This window comes from Cetorhinus maximus, chromosome 20 (assembly GCF_964194155.1).
Source record: "Cetorhinus maximus chromosome 20, sCetMax3.hap1.1, whole genome shotgun sequence".
Taxonomy (NCBI): domain Eukaryota; kingdom Metazoa; phylum Chordata; class Chondrichthyes; order Lamniformes; family Cetorhinidae; genus Cetorhinus; species Cetorhinus maximus.
The window spans coordinates 90247049-90261196 of record NC_135898.1 but is presented as its reverse complement, the minus strand read 5'-3'; the positions used below and the strand labels follow the sequence as shown (position 1 = coordinate 90261196).

General features: G+C 45.3%; 1 protein-coding gene across 1 annotated transcript in view; it reads right to left on the bottom strand.

The window, feature by feature from the left end:
* sema4gb (sema domain, immunoglobulin domain (Ig), transmembrane domain (TM) and short cytoplasmic domain, (semaphorin) 4Gb) overlaps positions 1 to 14148 on the bottom strand; it is a 143021-nt gene that overhangs the window by 40262 nt on the left and 88611 nt on the right. Inside the window, exons 7-8 of the mRNA XM_078565145.1 lie at positions 10980 to 11096; positions 9941 to 10095 (exon numbers count right to left, since the gene is read on the bottom strand). Coding sequence (XP_078421271.1) covers positions 9941 to 10095; positions 10980 to 11096 — 272 coding nt within the window. The remainder of the gene's footprint in view (positions 1 to 9940; positions 10096 to 10979; positions 11097 to 14148) is intronic.

Genomic DNA, 14148 nt, shown 5'->3' with positions numbered 1-14148 from the left:
TTATGTGTTTCAGTGACAGCACATTGCTTAACATTGCTTTTGCCCAAGTCTAGGGTGGAATTGAAATGAGCAACAATTCCCGCCTGATAGGCTGTGACCATTAGAACGACACATGACAGTTCAGTTCACAAGCTAAAGTCTAGATAACATCTTTTTATCATTTCATACGATGGCCTTGCATCTAAGGCACATTGATAAAATGTTGGTATAAATCATAAGTACAACAAAGATAGAAAGCTAATCATTTCCTGGTGGTTGAGATGACTGTGATAAACCTGCCTCTTCCTGAAGACATGAGCAAGATGCATATCAGCAGCTGCACATTGACAGAAACTGCCCTTCACAATGAGCTTTATATCAACCTCAGGTTGGGCCCTACTAACACCAGCACCTGCCCCCCCCCACCCGAACTAATAATAGCTGAAGCAGTAGCCTTAAAGGGACAGACATCACGGAAAGAGGCCATTTGGCCCTTCATGCCTGTGCCGGCACTTTGGAAAAACTATTCAATTAGTCGCACTCCCCTCTCTTTCCCCAGATTCTTGCAACTCTTTCCTTTTCAAGGGTCATGAGGACTCGAAACGTCAACTGTGCTCTTCTCCGCCGATGTTGCCAGACCTGCTGAGTTTTTCCAGGTATTTCTGTTTCTGTTTTTGTTTCCTTTTCAAGAATTCATCCAATTCCCTTTGGAAAGTTACTACTGAATCCACTTCCACCTCCCTTTCAGGCAGGGGCATTTCCAGATCATAGCAAACTGCTGCAACTCCCCCCTGGATTATTCGGCCAATTATCTTAATTGTCTTATCCTGATGTGCCAGGGTAAACACAGCTCCATCAATGTAGTTACACATACAAAACCAATCAACAGATTATCACTGAACAAATGATAATGTCGATTGGCTGAGAGGAAGAAGGGTGGGAGGAGGTTCATGCAGTGCACAGGCCGGTTGGGTGGAATAGCCCCGACGTGACTCGATGGTAGGGCAGGCAGTCATTTAAAAATCAATTCATTATTGTCTGGAAGAAACGCTGTTTGCTTGGCTGGTGGAGGTTCTACTCTGCGAGGGAGGAGGGAGCGAGATATCAGCTGGGGATTTCATCTGTCGATGTGCTCCCGAGTGACTCCTCCTGGGACAGGAATACCAGGAGAGGCACAGGATCTGATTCAGCTGTGACCACACACCCCCCCACCCCATCCACTCACTGTCGACCAGCCCACCTAAAGAGGCACACGGACAACGTCTCATCGGGCACCATCTTCAGAGAGGGAGGGAAGCAACTTAGTGGGGGGAGAAATGTTTTACATAGAAATGCATAGGATGTACAGCACAGAAACAGGCCATTCAGCCCAACTAGTCTGTGCTGGTCAAAACAAAAACAGAAACAGAAATACCTGGAAAAACTCAGCAGGTCTGGCAGCATCAGCAGAGAAGAGCACAGTTGATGTTTCGAGTCCTCATGACCCTCAGTTCTGTTGAAGGGTCATGAGGACTCGAAACGTCAACTGTACTCTTCTCCGCCGATGCTGCCAGACCTGCTGAGTTTTTCCAGGTAATTCTGTTTCTGTTTTTGTTTTGGATTTCCAGCATCCGCAGTTTTTTGTTTTTAGTCTGTGCTGGTGTTTATGCTTCACTTGAGCCTTCTCCCACACGTCTTCATCTAACCGTCAGCAAAACCCTGTATTCCCTTCTCCCTCATGTGCTTATCTAGCTTCCCTTTAAATACATCCATACTATTCTCCTCAACCACTCTCTGTGGTGGCGAGTTCCACATTCTCACCACTCTAAGTGGTAAAGAAGTTTCTACTGAGTTCCCCATTGGATTTCTCGGTGAATAACTTATATTAATGGCCTGTTTAAGCCGCTTGTGACAGATCTGCAAACAGACCAGCGACTATACTATGCAGTCATAAGGGAGTGTGATCTCTAAAACTCTGTAAGATTGCTGCAGCCCATTTAAAAGAAAGCCCGATTAATCAGTAAAATTTCCACTGAGAGTCAGCTGACGTGAATCATGATGTTGTGAAGGAAATGGCAGCATTCCAAACAAGCGTGGCCAGCTCATCACACAGAGTGTCCCAGTACTAAATTACAGGGCCAGGCAAATGAAGTGAGAATGCTCCTTATTTTTCTTCAATAAGCGATGGTAATAACTTATCCCCCCTCCAGTTAGCTGGTGAATAAATGAAAATTATTGTTATTTTCAAGGCACAGTTTGTGCCACTGGTTTCTCCCTCCCCCACTCCCACCAGCTCCCTGTCCCTGAGAGGGTCAAGGAGTTAGCCTGAACCCAGGCCACAACTGCGGCCGCTCTGGCCAAGCTGCCAGGAGCGGTACAAGGAGCAAGCCCACTGGACACTCCCCCTCTGAGTGCTGTGCTGTGCTCAGCATATTCCCCGTGGCAGTGGGGCTGGGATTGGGAATTCAGGGAAGCACCAAATCTCTGCCCTGCCAGTCTGAGGGTACCTCAAAGTCAGTGCATTCTAACGTCCTGTAATTATCAAATTTATACACAGATCATACAGGTGGTCCACAAAAGTACAAAGGAACAAATTCTGACCTGAACTCAAATTCGGGTGAGCTCAGCTAACCGAAAAATAGTTTTAATGAATAATAATTAAACTAACCAAAATCAAAATTATTTCACAGCTGGAACTAAGTAATGTTTATAATTACATAATTAAAATATTAATATTTAAAACTAAAGTTACTTGGTTAAAAAAAGTGATGTTGATTGCAAATGTGGAATGTAGAACTGGACCCACACATAGGCAGACTAGGCCCCAAGAGGACAATGGTGATTCAGTTGGTTTTTTTTTGACAATCCAACAGCTTCATGGTCACATTTACACGATAGAGAATTTTTAAAAACTGAATTCTCAAATGGCTTATAGTGGGATGGGCCGAATGGCCTACTTCTGCTCCTACCTCTTATGGTTTTATGGGATTCACCTTCTCTGCTTGTCTGCAACAGAACCACTTCACTACCGTTCCCACAACTTGTTGCAGTGCAAATGCATTTCAGAGTCAGCACCCAGCCTGACACCAGAGTGAAGAGGAGGATTCAACCCCATTCCGCTTGATTTCAGACCCATTTTGTGCCTTGAAACCTGATTTGGACCAAATTGAACATCAGTGTCAACCCGGAACCGCTGCGTGCTGATGCTAAATTTTTAGGCCCCCGCACTTTCGTGAGCGAGTTGTTCCCATCTCCGGTCATAACTTAGGTAGAATCCTCAGAGGAAAAATGGCCGTTTCCTCCTCTCCTCCCACCATTCAGCGCCTTTGTGTGAATTTAGTTACATGATGGGTTTATGCAAACGCGCAAATGTATTCACCTGAAGATCCAGTCTCCACGGGCAGAGGCCTCTAGCTGTTTTTTGTAAACTATATGTGAAGTTGCCTCCAATCAAATAAGGGAAAGAGAGGGACAGTAGAATAGTGATTATGTTACTGGGCTAGTAATTCATGGGCCTGGATTAACGATCCGCGAGTGTTAACTCAAATCCCCACCACAGCAGCTGCAGAATTTAAATCAAATTAATTAAATAAATTTGGAATAAAAAGCTAGCAGTAGTGGCGATCGTGTAACCACCAGATTGTTGTTAAAAAAAACCCCTCTGGTTCACTGTGTCCTTCAGGGAAGGAAATTTGCCATCCCTAGCCAGTGTTCTGGCCTCGAAGTGACCCCTGGCTACAGCAATGTGGTTGATTCTTAACTGCCCTGAGAAATAGCCACTCAGTTGTCAAAGAAGGCAGCTCACCACCACCTTCTCAAGGGCAATAAATGCCAGCAATGCCGACACCCTGCGAATGATTTTAAAGGAAAGTCAGTGTTTCTAGATTTGCATCCCACTGTGTAACTCTAGGGCCTGAGTTTTGTTAACAATTTAGGTGGCAAAATACAACTCTTAAAAGAGATTTTTAAATTGAACTCAAGGGCACACAAGACCACATCCTGAGATGTTAAGCCGTGTATGTGCGAGACCATCAGAGGAAACAAATCTTTTGCTCTTGCATGTGAGAGGGTGTTTCCAACCCTATAAAATGCAGGCAGGCCATTGGTTCTTTTTCACTTATCTCACTAACAGGTATTGCTGGTCCAGACTGCCTAATCACCAATACAGTCAACAATGCAAAGTTCAGCATTCTCAAGTCATGCTTAGGTTGTTCTATTTTAGTGTAGTTCCAGAGTTCATTCCATATTACAACAGAACAGGTCATTATAAGGGACTCAGGAAAACACAGAAAACAGAAGCAAGAGTAGGTCCTTTGAGGCCCTTTGAGCCTGCTCCGCCATTCAATATGATCATAGCTGATCCTCTATCTCAACGCTATATTCCCGCACCCTCCCCATATCCCTTGACGACTTTAGAGTCCAGAAATCTGTCTATTTCCTTCTTAAATATATTCAGTGACTTGGCCTCCCCAGCCCTCTGTGGTAGAGAATTCGACAGGTTCACCACCCTGAGTGAAGAAATTTCTCATCTTCTCAGCCCTAAATGGCCTACCCCATTTCCTCAGACTGTGGCCCCTTGTTCTAGACCCTCCCAGCCAAAGAAAACATCATCCGTGCTTCCAGTCTGTCCAGCCCTGTCAGAGTTTTATATATTTTAATAAGATCTCCTCTCATTCTTCTAAACTCCAGTGAGTACAGGCCCAATATCTCCTCATATGACAATCCTGCCATCCCAGGAATCAGTCTGGTGAACCTTCGCTGCACTCCCTCTATGGAAAGTATGTCCTTTCTTAGGTAAGGAGACCAAAACTGCACACAATAATCCAGGTTCGGTATCATCAAAGCTCTGTACAGCTGCTGTAAGACATCCTTGCTCCTGTACTCAAATCCTCTCACAAGGAAGGCCAAAATACCATTTGCCTTCCTAACTGCTTGCTGCACCTGCATGCTTGCTTTCAGTGACTGGTGTACAATGACACCCAGGTCCCTTTGTACATCAACAGTTCCCAATCTATCACCATTTAAATAATACTCTGCCATTCTGTTTTTCCTATCAAAGTGGATAACTTCACACTTATCCACATTATACTGCATCTGCCATGTATTTGCCCACTCACTCAACTTGTCTAAATTGTCTTGAAGCCTTTCAACATCCTCCTCACCACTCACATTCCCACCTATTTTTGTGTCATCAGCAAACTTGGAAATATTAATTTGGTTCCCTCATCCAAATCATTGATATATATTGTGAATAGCTGGGGCCCAAGTACCGACCCATGCAGTACCCCACTGGTCACCACCTGCCACTCCAAAAAAAACCCAATTATTCCTACTCTCTGTTTCCTGTCTGCTAACCAATTCTCAATCCATGCCATATATTACCCTGAATCTCATGTGCTTTAACTTTGCATACTAATCTCTTATGGGGGACTTTATTAAAAGCTTTCTGAAAATCTAAATACACCACATCCACTGGTTCTCCCTTATCTACTCTCAAGTTTGCATTTCAGTTGGACATTTGGACAAATGCCAAGTAGATGGTTCAAACAGTTTCCCATCGACTTCCAAAGCTCAAAAGCCTCCAGTTCAAATCCAAGGTCAACTGATGCTGAATCAGTTGCTAATTTTAAAGCTAAGATTATTAGATTTCTGTTAACCAACATTATAAAGGGATATGGGGCAGGATTGAAATAGGTCGCAGATCAGCCACGATCTCACTGAATGGCAGAACAGGCTAGATGGGCTAAATGGCCTCTTCCCGTTCTTGTGTTCCTAAGGGTTGCCACCTCACTCAAGGTTGCTAGTCTTAAGTCCCATTTAAACCCGTGAGACACTTGGACAGTATTGCTCGTGTTTCTGTTTGCTCTTACAGGGTAGACACATAACAATGAAACACCACAGTTACTCTAAAGTTATCTGGGCAGCTTTAAAATCACTGTGAAATTACAACACGTGGGCAGGTCCATTCTGCCCACCTGTCCACATTGCTGCTCAACCACTTATTCCCATGTACCCTTACAGTCCCAAATGCTTTACCACCCCCGCAAACCTCCCCCCACCCCTCACCCGCCCCCAACACCAACTTTTCCTTCAACCACCTACCTCACTTATTCTAAAACGTTGATATGATCTTTGGGTCAATCGCTAACAGTGCCATATCCTACCTCCCCCATAGTGTATTCCACCGCCTCACAACCCTCTGTAAAACACATTTCTCCTGCTCTCTGTATTAAATCTCTGGCATTGAACCTTATACCCGTTTCTCAACCCTTCAGTCACTAGGGACAAATTGGCCCAAAGGGGGTCCTCTGTTCCAATGGTTTGCAGTTTTACAGCGCAGGCTCCAAACAGCTTTAGGCCAGTAATGTGAACGTTGCCAATTCCAAATGGCATGACTAGTGGTGCCACCAGAGGCAGTCACTACCTCATCAGGTGATTATTATGGGCAGCTAGTGCCAAGTGTGCCCCCTTGTTTATACTAGGGTGCTGCCCCTAAAACACAGGATTTTATAAATGGGATACAATGTTGGCAGTGCTCAACAGGCAAGGCAATATTTGCGGAGACAGAAGCTGAGTTAACATTTCAAGTTGATGACTATCAGAATAGGAACAGATATTACAGGTTTTAAGCAATTACAGAGGCAGGAAATGAAAGCAAAATACTGCAGATGCAGGAGATCTGAAATAAAAACAGAAAGTGCTGCAAAAACTCAGCAGTTTTGGCAGCATCTGTGGAGAGGGAAACAAAGTTAAGGTTTCGAGTCCAATATGACTTCTGAGGAGGCAGGGAAAGGGGGTTATACACCCCCCCAAGTTCTGATTGACCTGAAATGTTAAACTCTGGTACTCTCTCCCCGTACGCTGTCTGACCTGCTGAATATTTCAAGCATTTTGCTGTTTCCTTTTCAGATTTTTGGAATCCGTGGTGTTCCCCCATCAGGTCTCACGGATCCTTCCGTGGGGAAGATCAGCTGTCCAACAAGGGGAGAGGGAGGGGGAGATTTTCAACTTGCTGCCCAGGTGTGAAGCTAGAACCTAGAAATGATCGCCCATTGTGTCATCCACCCAAAACATAAAGATTAATACAAATTAAAATCAGCCGATCTGATGGCAAAATGAAAATCTAACCCCACAAGGTTTAACTTTCTTAAAGGCGGGGCACCTGTAATGGGATGAAATTTTGCCAAAACAAACTGGTAATAAACACTTCAATGCATTTATTGTGGCAACTGTTGAGTTTCTTGCTCTACCAGTTGGTTAACTCGTTTATTACACAGCACAGATATTACCTCAGAGTTGAGTTTGTCACGATGGACCTTGGAATAGCTCAACTGCACGTGGACACCGATCAGATGCTGTTAGAGTAGGTCCTTGTCCTTTTTTTAAATCCAGCACGTAGGTCCTCGTGTGAGAGAGATTCAGCCTAGTGGCATTTGCATTTCAAGGACAATTTCTTCAGATGAACGTGTATTCAGAACATGGCCTTGGCAAAAATCTTGCCTTCCTGACATTTAGTAGCCACCAGACCACAGCTGATTCTCACCAGTTTTAATATCAGACCCGGTTTTATTACTTGGTGAACACATTGCAAAGGGACTGATCTTGCGCCAAACAGCAGTAAATCGGCCCCAAAGAAATCAGAAGCAATATGATTTCCTGAGGAATGCATTAAATGTAATCATAAAGTACTATTTTTGGATGATCGATGATGAAACATGCAAAGCAATAAGCTGCACCACTGTCACAAGGTTAGATATAAGCCTGAAAACTACGGGGTATAATACTTGCACAAAAACACCCACATTAACAGCTGAATACTGTGGATGCTGGAAATTCAAACTAAAAACAGAAAATGCCGGAAGCACTCAGCATTTCGACTGTATCTGAGTAGGGAGAAACAGAGTTAACATTTCAGATCAATGACCTTTCGGAAAGGTCATCAACCTGAGATGCTAACGACAATTAGGACACAAGTATTAGGAGCTGCCATACGTGTCCTGGAACCTTCTCCACCATTCAATAAGATCCATGACTGATCCTCTACCTCACTTCCGCTTTCCCACCCTAACCCCATATCCCTTGATTCCAAAAGTTTGTTATTTTAATGAAAGTTGATTATTTTAAATGGGTTGCACATTAAAATAACAGGCAAAGTAATGTCACAGAAACATATTAAGCTCTACTACCTAATATCGCACAGTTATTTTAAGACTACTGTTATATTTGTTGAACTATGTTCCCCTAAATCTTAACTCAGAAACATTAAGCTAAACCAAACAAGATACTGCAGCAGCTCATTTATGTCTAGAACTAATAATAACTCCCTGCGATATGACTGGCAAAACACCTTTATGTTTATTCTTTTATGGGATGTGGGCGTCACTGGCTAGGCCAGTTTTTATTGCCCATCCCTAACTGTCCTTGGTCAGAGGGCATTTAAGAGTCAACTTAAGAGTCAGCTGTGCACCTGGAGTCACATGAAGGTCAGACCAGGTAAGGACAGCAGATTTCCTTCCCTAAAGGACATTAGTGAACCAGATGGAGTTTTTTTTTGTTATGACAATCGGCAATGGTTTCATGATCATCATCAGACTTTTAATTCCAGGTTTTGACTGAATTCAAATTTCACCATCTGCCTGTGGTGGGATTCGAACCCAGATCCACAGAGCATTACCCTGGGCCTCTGGAATACTAGCCCTGTGGCTACGCCACTGCCTCCGCTAAATATAAAAGAGGAAAAACTCATTTGAATCTTCATATCTGTTGCCCAGACCCATGCAACAATACTTCAAACACATTTTCTTCCATTGATGAAGTTGAGATGGAGGGAAGGCCAAGAGCTGTTGTGCAGAACACTGCCAAGAGCAGCAGGGAAGGTAGAACTAAGCTCAGGTTTTCAAGGCCTGTAGATGACAAAATACACACCAATATAGGAAGGCCATTGAGCTCACTGAAGCTCCTCCCTCCAGAAAGAAATAGCCATCCTTTCCTAATCCTAAATCACTCCTGGAGTTCTGCCTCTAGCCAGAAAGTCAACCCTAGCAGATTGCGAGAGGGAGGAATAACTGAGGAAGGCAAGAGATTGCAAAGTTTTGAGTGACTAAATCTAGATTAGGAGACAGTGCGACAAGCGCTGATTTGAATGTGCAGAAAAGATGGAGAGAGGTGGAAGCCGGCAACAAAGTAGGAATTTACCCTTTCAAAACAAACACACTTGCTTCTCTGGGTTAGTCATTCTAATACACTCTCCTGCGGATCTGCCTTTTACATCAACATTCATGCCGGCTGACATGGCAAGACCATTTGGTAATCCCAATAACCCCACTATACTCCTCATGAATTTAGTGGTCCAAGAATATTACTGCCAGCAACAAAGACAGCAAACCAATAATATAGACAGGGCATCATATAACAGGCAGCAGGGTATGATACCTATGAGATATCCCTCAAAGCTATTAATCTAGCCTTAAATTTATCTAAGCAACAAGGCTAGATTAATAGCTTTGAGGGATATCTCATAGGTATCATATCCTGCTGCCTGTTATAAACTCCATCCATAAAACCTAATGGCCAGAAGATTGTTGGGAGGGAGGCAGGGGTAGTGATCAAATACAAACCCAAATCCCACACATTTGCTTCCATTGGGTAAGGCTGTGAAGCAGGACCATTAATTCACCAATCACCCCTTAAATTTATCTAAGCAACAAGGGGTAATTGGTGAATTAATGGTCGCGCTTCACAGCCTTACCCAATGGAAGCAAATGTGTGGGATTTGGGTTTGTATTTGATCACTACCCCTGCCTCCCTCCCAACAATCTTCTGGCCATTAGGTTTTATGGATGGAGTTTATTAAATGATGCATGCTTTCATTGGGCAATGTTTTGTGCTGGGTGCACACATTCATAGAGTTGTCCCTTTGATAAGCTCCCACACTGTATCCTCTACATATTGCTCACAAATCCAAGCTATGAAATCCTCTTACCTTGCAGACACGAGCCACCCTAGTAACTAGCGGCTTCCCATTAAACGTATTCTCTTCGTTCAGCTTCTCCGTGAAAAATAAGTAAATCTTGTCATCATCTCCTACGGAGCTATTGACACTTTCTGTCACCAGGAATGAGTCAATAAAGGTTACATCTGAAAAGAAGGAAAGGGCAGTTAGTGCACTGATGAGCATAAGAGCTTAGAAATAGGAGCAGCAGAAACCCATAGTGTCTGTTGCACCTGCTCTGCCATTCAATATGATCATGGCTGATCTGCCTCAACTCAACTCTCCCGCCCAACCCCCCATATCCCTTAATTCCCTGAGAGCAAAAAAATCTGCCTACCTCAGCCTTAAATATATTAAATGATGGCATATCCACAACCCTCTGGGTAGAGAATTCCAAAGATACGCAGCACACTGGCAGAGATAAAAGCGCCAAAGCTGAACACGACACAATGTTTTGGAAAGCTGGGAGTGTGCAGCAGGAAATGAGGACAGGAGAAGTTGAATTTAACCCGTTCAAGGGGCTGACTGACCCACATCGTTCATCTCCACGATTCTGATTCAGATTCATGGGCCCATCAAAACTGTGCCCAAAGTAACAACAACAAAGTGGACTTTGTAAACGCAGAAACATTCAATACCAATTTTTTTTTCTCAGGGCCTGGGCAACACTGGCATTTATTATCCATCCCTGATTTTCCTTCAGTGACTCGCTCGGGCATTTCATAGGGCAGTTAAGAGCCGAACTGTGACCTAGAGTCGCACGTAAGCCAGACAATTTAAGGACGGGCAGGTTTCCTACCTGAAAGGGCATCAGTGAATCAACAATAATCAGACAGACTGAGTCGCTCTTACTTATCGGATTCCAAAGGCCTGAGCAGCCAAGATTAACTCAGCCCTTCCTTTTCAAATGAGGTGCAGCGGAGACTGAGAGTGGCCATGGGGATAAAACTGGGAGCCTGCAACTTCATTCCAGGGCAGGTTGCCTAGGGCAGATTACAATCGGGCTGAATAAATCAATTATTTTTCTTACCATTCAGTGAGTAAGGGAGAGAATCATCCATCCTGAGTGAGCGTTTTTGAAAGTGCCTCTTTATGTCCGCGATTGTGCCATGGAAGCCGTACAGTGTGGCCGTGTAGATTTTATTGTCTGTGGGAACAGCAGATTATGGAGGTTTGTTTGGTTCAGAAGTTTCAGCCAAAACAGAATCTCCGTTACCAACTTAAAAACAACCTTTGAAATGCATGATTGTCCCTAAGAACATCAGAAACATTTCTGGGTATCAGGGGTTCATGGACGGAACTTAAGGGAGTCCTGCTTGGTTCCTTTGGTAAGGAGATGATGGAGTTGATCGACGAGATAATGAAGGGAATTAGGAAAGACTATCCAACCAAATTGGTTGCTAAAGCAAGGGCTCAAATGGCAGGGGATGCAAGTTAGGAATTAACTAATGGGCCGTAACTTCCGACTAGTGTCGGAAAGTGCTGGACCTGCAGAAATTCGTAGATATAAATGCGCACTTACCTGGTGTTGAAAATTGCGTCCCCAATTCCCGTTCGCCGGAGCTGCACGGGGTCCGGCAGCGAAAGACCCCTCGCAGGCCCCAGCGAAGTGAAGCTCCAACGCATTCAAGGAGGCCACGCCCCCTTTTTTACTGCACTTTCTGCCGTAAAGCGGGTGAGCTTAAAACGCCAGGAACATTGACAAGACAGGGAGAAGGTAAGTGTCTTAGGTAAGTAGGTAGGATTTGGGGGGGCTGTGTATGTCCCGAGGTCGGTGGGGGGGTTGGGGGTTTGGGGGATTGGGGGGTGTGTGTGTGTGTCCCAGGTTCAGCGGGTTAGGGGGGGAAGGGGCACGGGAGGTGGGTGTGTGTGTGTGTATGTGTCCCGAGGTCGGGATGGGTTGGGGGAGGGGAGGTGTGAGTGTGTGTGTGTGTGTCGAGGTCGGGGGTGGGGTGCAGAGGTGGTGTCTCGGTGGGGGGGGAGGTGTCAGGGGGTCTGGGAGTTCGAGGTTTTTGGTGGGGGGGGGACCTTCGGAGGTCGGGGGGTCCGAGGACTGAGGGGGGTGTGTCCGGAGGTCGGAGGTTTAAGAGGTCGGGGGAACCGAGGTCTGTTGGGTGGGGATGTGGGGGCGGCTGGAGGTCGAGGGGTCCGAGGTCGGGGTGGGTGGGTGGTCCAGAGGTCGTGTTGTGGTGGGGGGTGCTCCGGATGTCAGGGGGGAAGTGGGGGCATTCAGAGGTCGGTGGCTCCGAGAACTGGGCATGGGTTCCGAGGTCGGGTGGGGGGGTGGAGGGTGTTGTGGTCCGAGGTGGGTCGGGGGGGCGGGTGGGGAGGGAGGTGGGGGTGTCACAGGTCGGTGGGGGGAGCGCGGGGGGGGGATTGAAATTGGGGGGAGTCCCGTGGGCTCGGTCTGGGTCTTTACAATAGTTTCCGGGAAATTAGACGAGGTTTTAATTCTTCTAACTTTTTCTGGGTAAATATTGGTGTAACCCCAGCGGAACCACCGAAGTTTGTGATTTCCCAGCGCAGCGCAATTGTCCAGAGGAAGTCAGCAGTTCCGGGCAATTGTTGTGCAAACCCTTGCCCGGGAACTTGCCAGAGGGATTCCCCAGTGCATCTTTGGGGTATCCCTGAAATCCGACGCTGGAGAGCGTGGTAGTTCCAGGCCAATACGTAAAGGGCAGCAGAACTTTTTCATCCAAAGGATATAGGATTGTGGAACAGATTACCATAGAAACTCTCTAAAACTGGAAAGCAAATGTTCTCGAGATCTCAAGGCAGCCACATTTCTAGCTGTCCCTGTGGTTGTGGGCGTCTTGACAATTGAGGGCATCTCTAGGTGCAGCAAATAGTCCGAGTCTAAATATATATTCTAGAGCCTAAAGGACACAATGACTTCCAGGCAGTCATCGTTTTTCATTATAGCTCCATGTGAAAAACACGATGAGGTTACTGCCATCGGCTCCAATTAACCAGCCTGTTGAATAGTTATCCTGTTTTTTAAATATATTTTTGCTTGGCAAATGATTTCTAAGAGCTGGTAATTCCATTGCAGAGGAACATAAAAGTTTGTAGGAACAGGAAAAGAGTATTAATTATGCCAATTCAGACCTAGGGCATTAAGTGTCAACCACATAATGTGGGACTGGAATCACATGGAAGTCAAAACCAGAAAAGGGGCAAAATCCCTTTCCCTGAAGGACATCAGCGAGCCAGTTGTGCTTTTACAGCAATCTAGCAGCTTTCGTGGTCTTTTCTTTCTGATGTGAACCTCCAGGTTTGCTAGAACTGAGTTTCCTAGGTTACCGTAATGAGATTTGAACTCATGACTCTGGATCGCTCGTCCAGTAACTTAACCATCCCACTAGGGTACCATAAAGAGACAACTCAGTGCATTCCTGGCGATGAATTAATACTCTTTTCCTGTTCCTGCAAACTTTTATGTTCCTCTGCAATGGAATTACCAGCTCTCGGGAAACATTTGCCAAGCAAAAATATATTTAGAAAACAGGATAACTATTCAACAGGCTGGTTAATTGGAGCCGATGGCAGTAACCTCATCGTGTTTTTCACATGGAGCAATACTGAAAAACGATGACTGCCTGGAAGACGTTGTGTCCTTTAGGCTTTAGAATATATGTTTAGACTCGGACTACTTCCTGCACCTAGAGGTGCATGAGGCAGACAAAGCATCTGCTAACGTCTGTTTTCTGAAGCTTGTTTTTCCTGGAATAGGTCACTAGCCTGACACTACGGCTGGAGGGATACCGCTCTGCAAAAAGCCTGGGTCTCTCCCACTCTTACCACCTGCATATTGGAAAGATTTACAGGTTGATAATCAACCTGTTTGGCCACATTATGAACGCACCGTCCGAGGCCATCGATTGCTGGAGTGGGACTCGAGCTCAGAGCTGCTGAAGCAGAGGCAGGGATGCCACCCACTGCACCACCAAAACCTCCCTAATATGTGTTGGATGCACCAGTTTTATTTCACTCGTGATTTCTTTTGCCCCCCCGGGTGTCATCGATTGCCAGGTGCATCATGTAGATACCCATTGTTACTCCCTTTGCCTTGCTTCGCCAATGCTTTGGTCACTTAATCTCTCTTGTCTCCTGCCCTATCACAGACCTTCCCTTTGGTTCTCCCATTTCACCTGCTGAAAACCTATCACATTTCCAACTTCTCTCGGTTCCGATGAAAG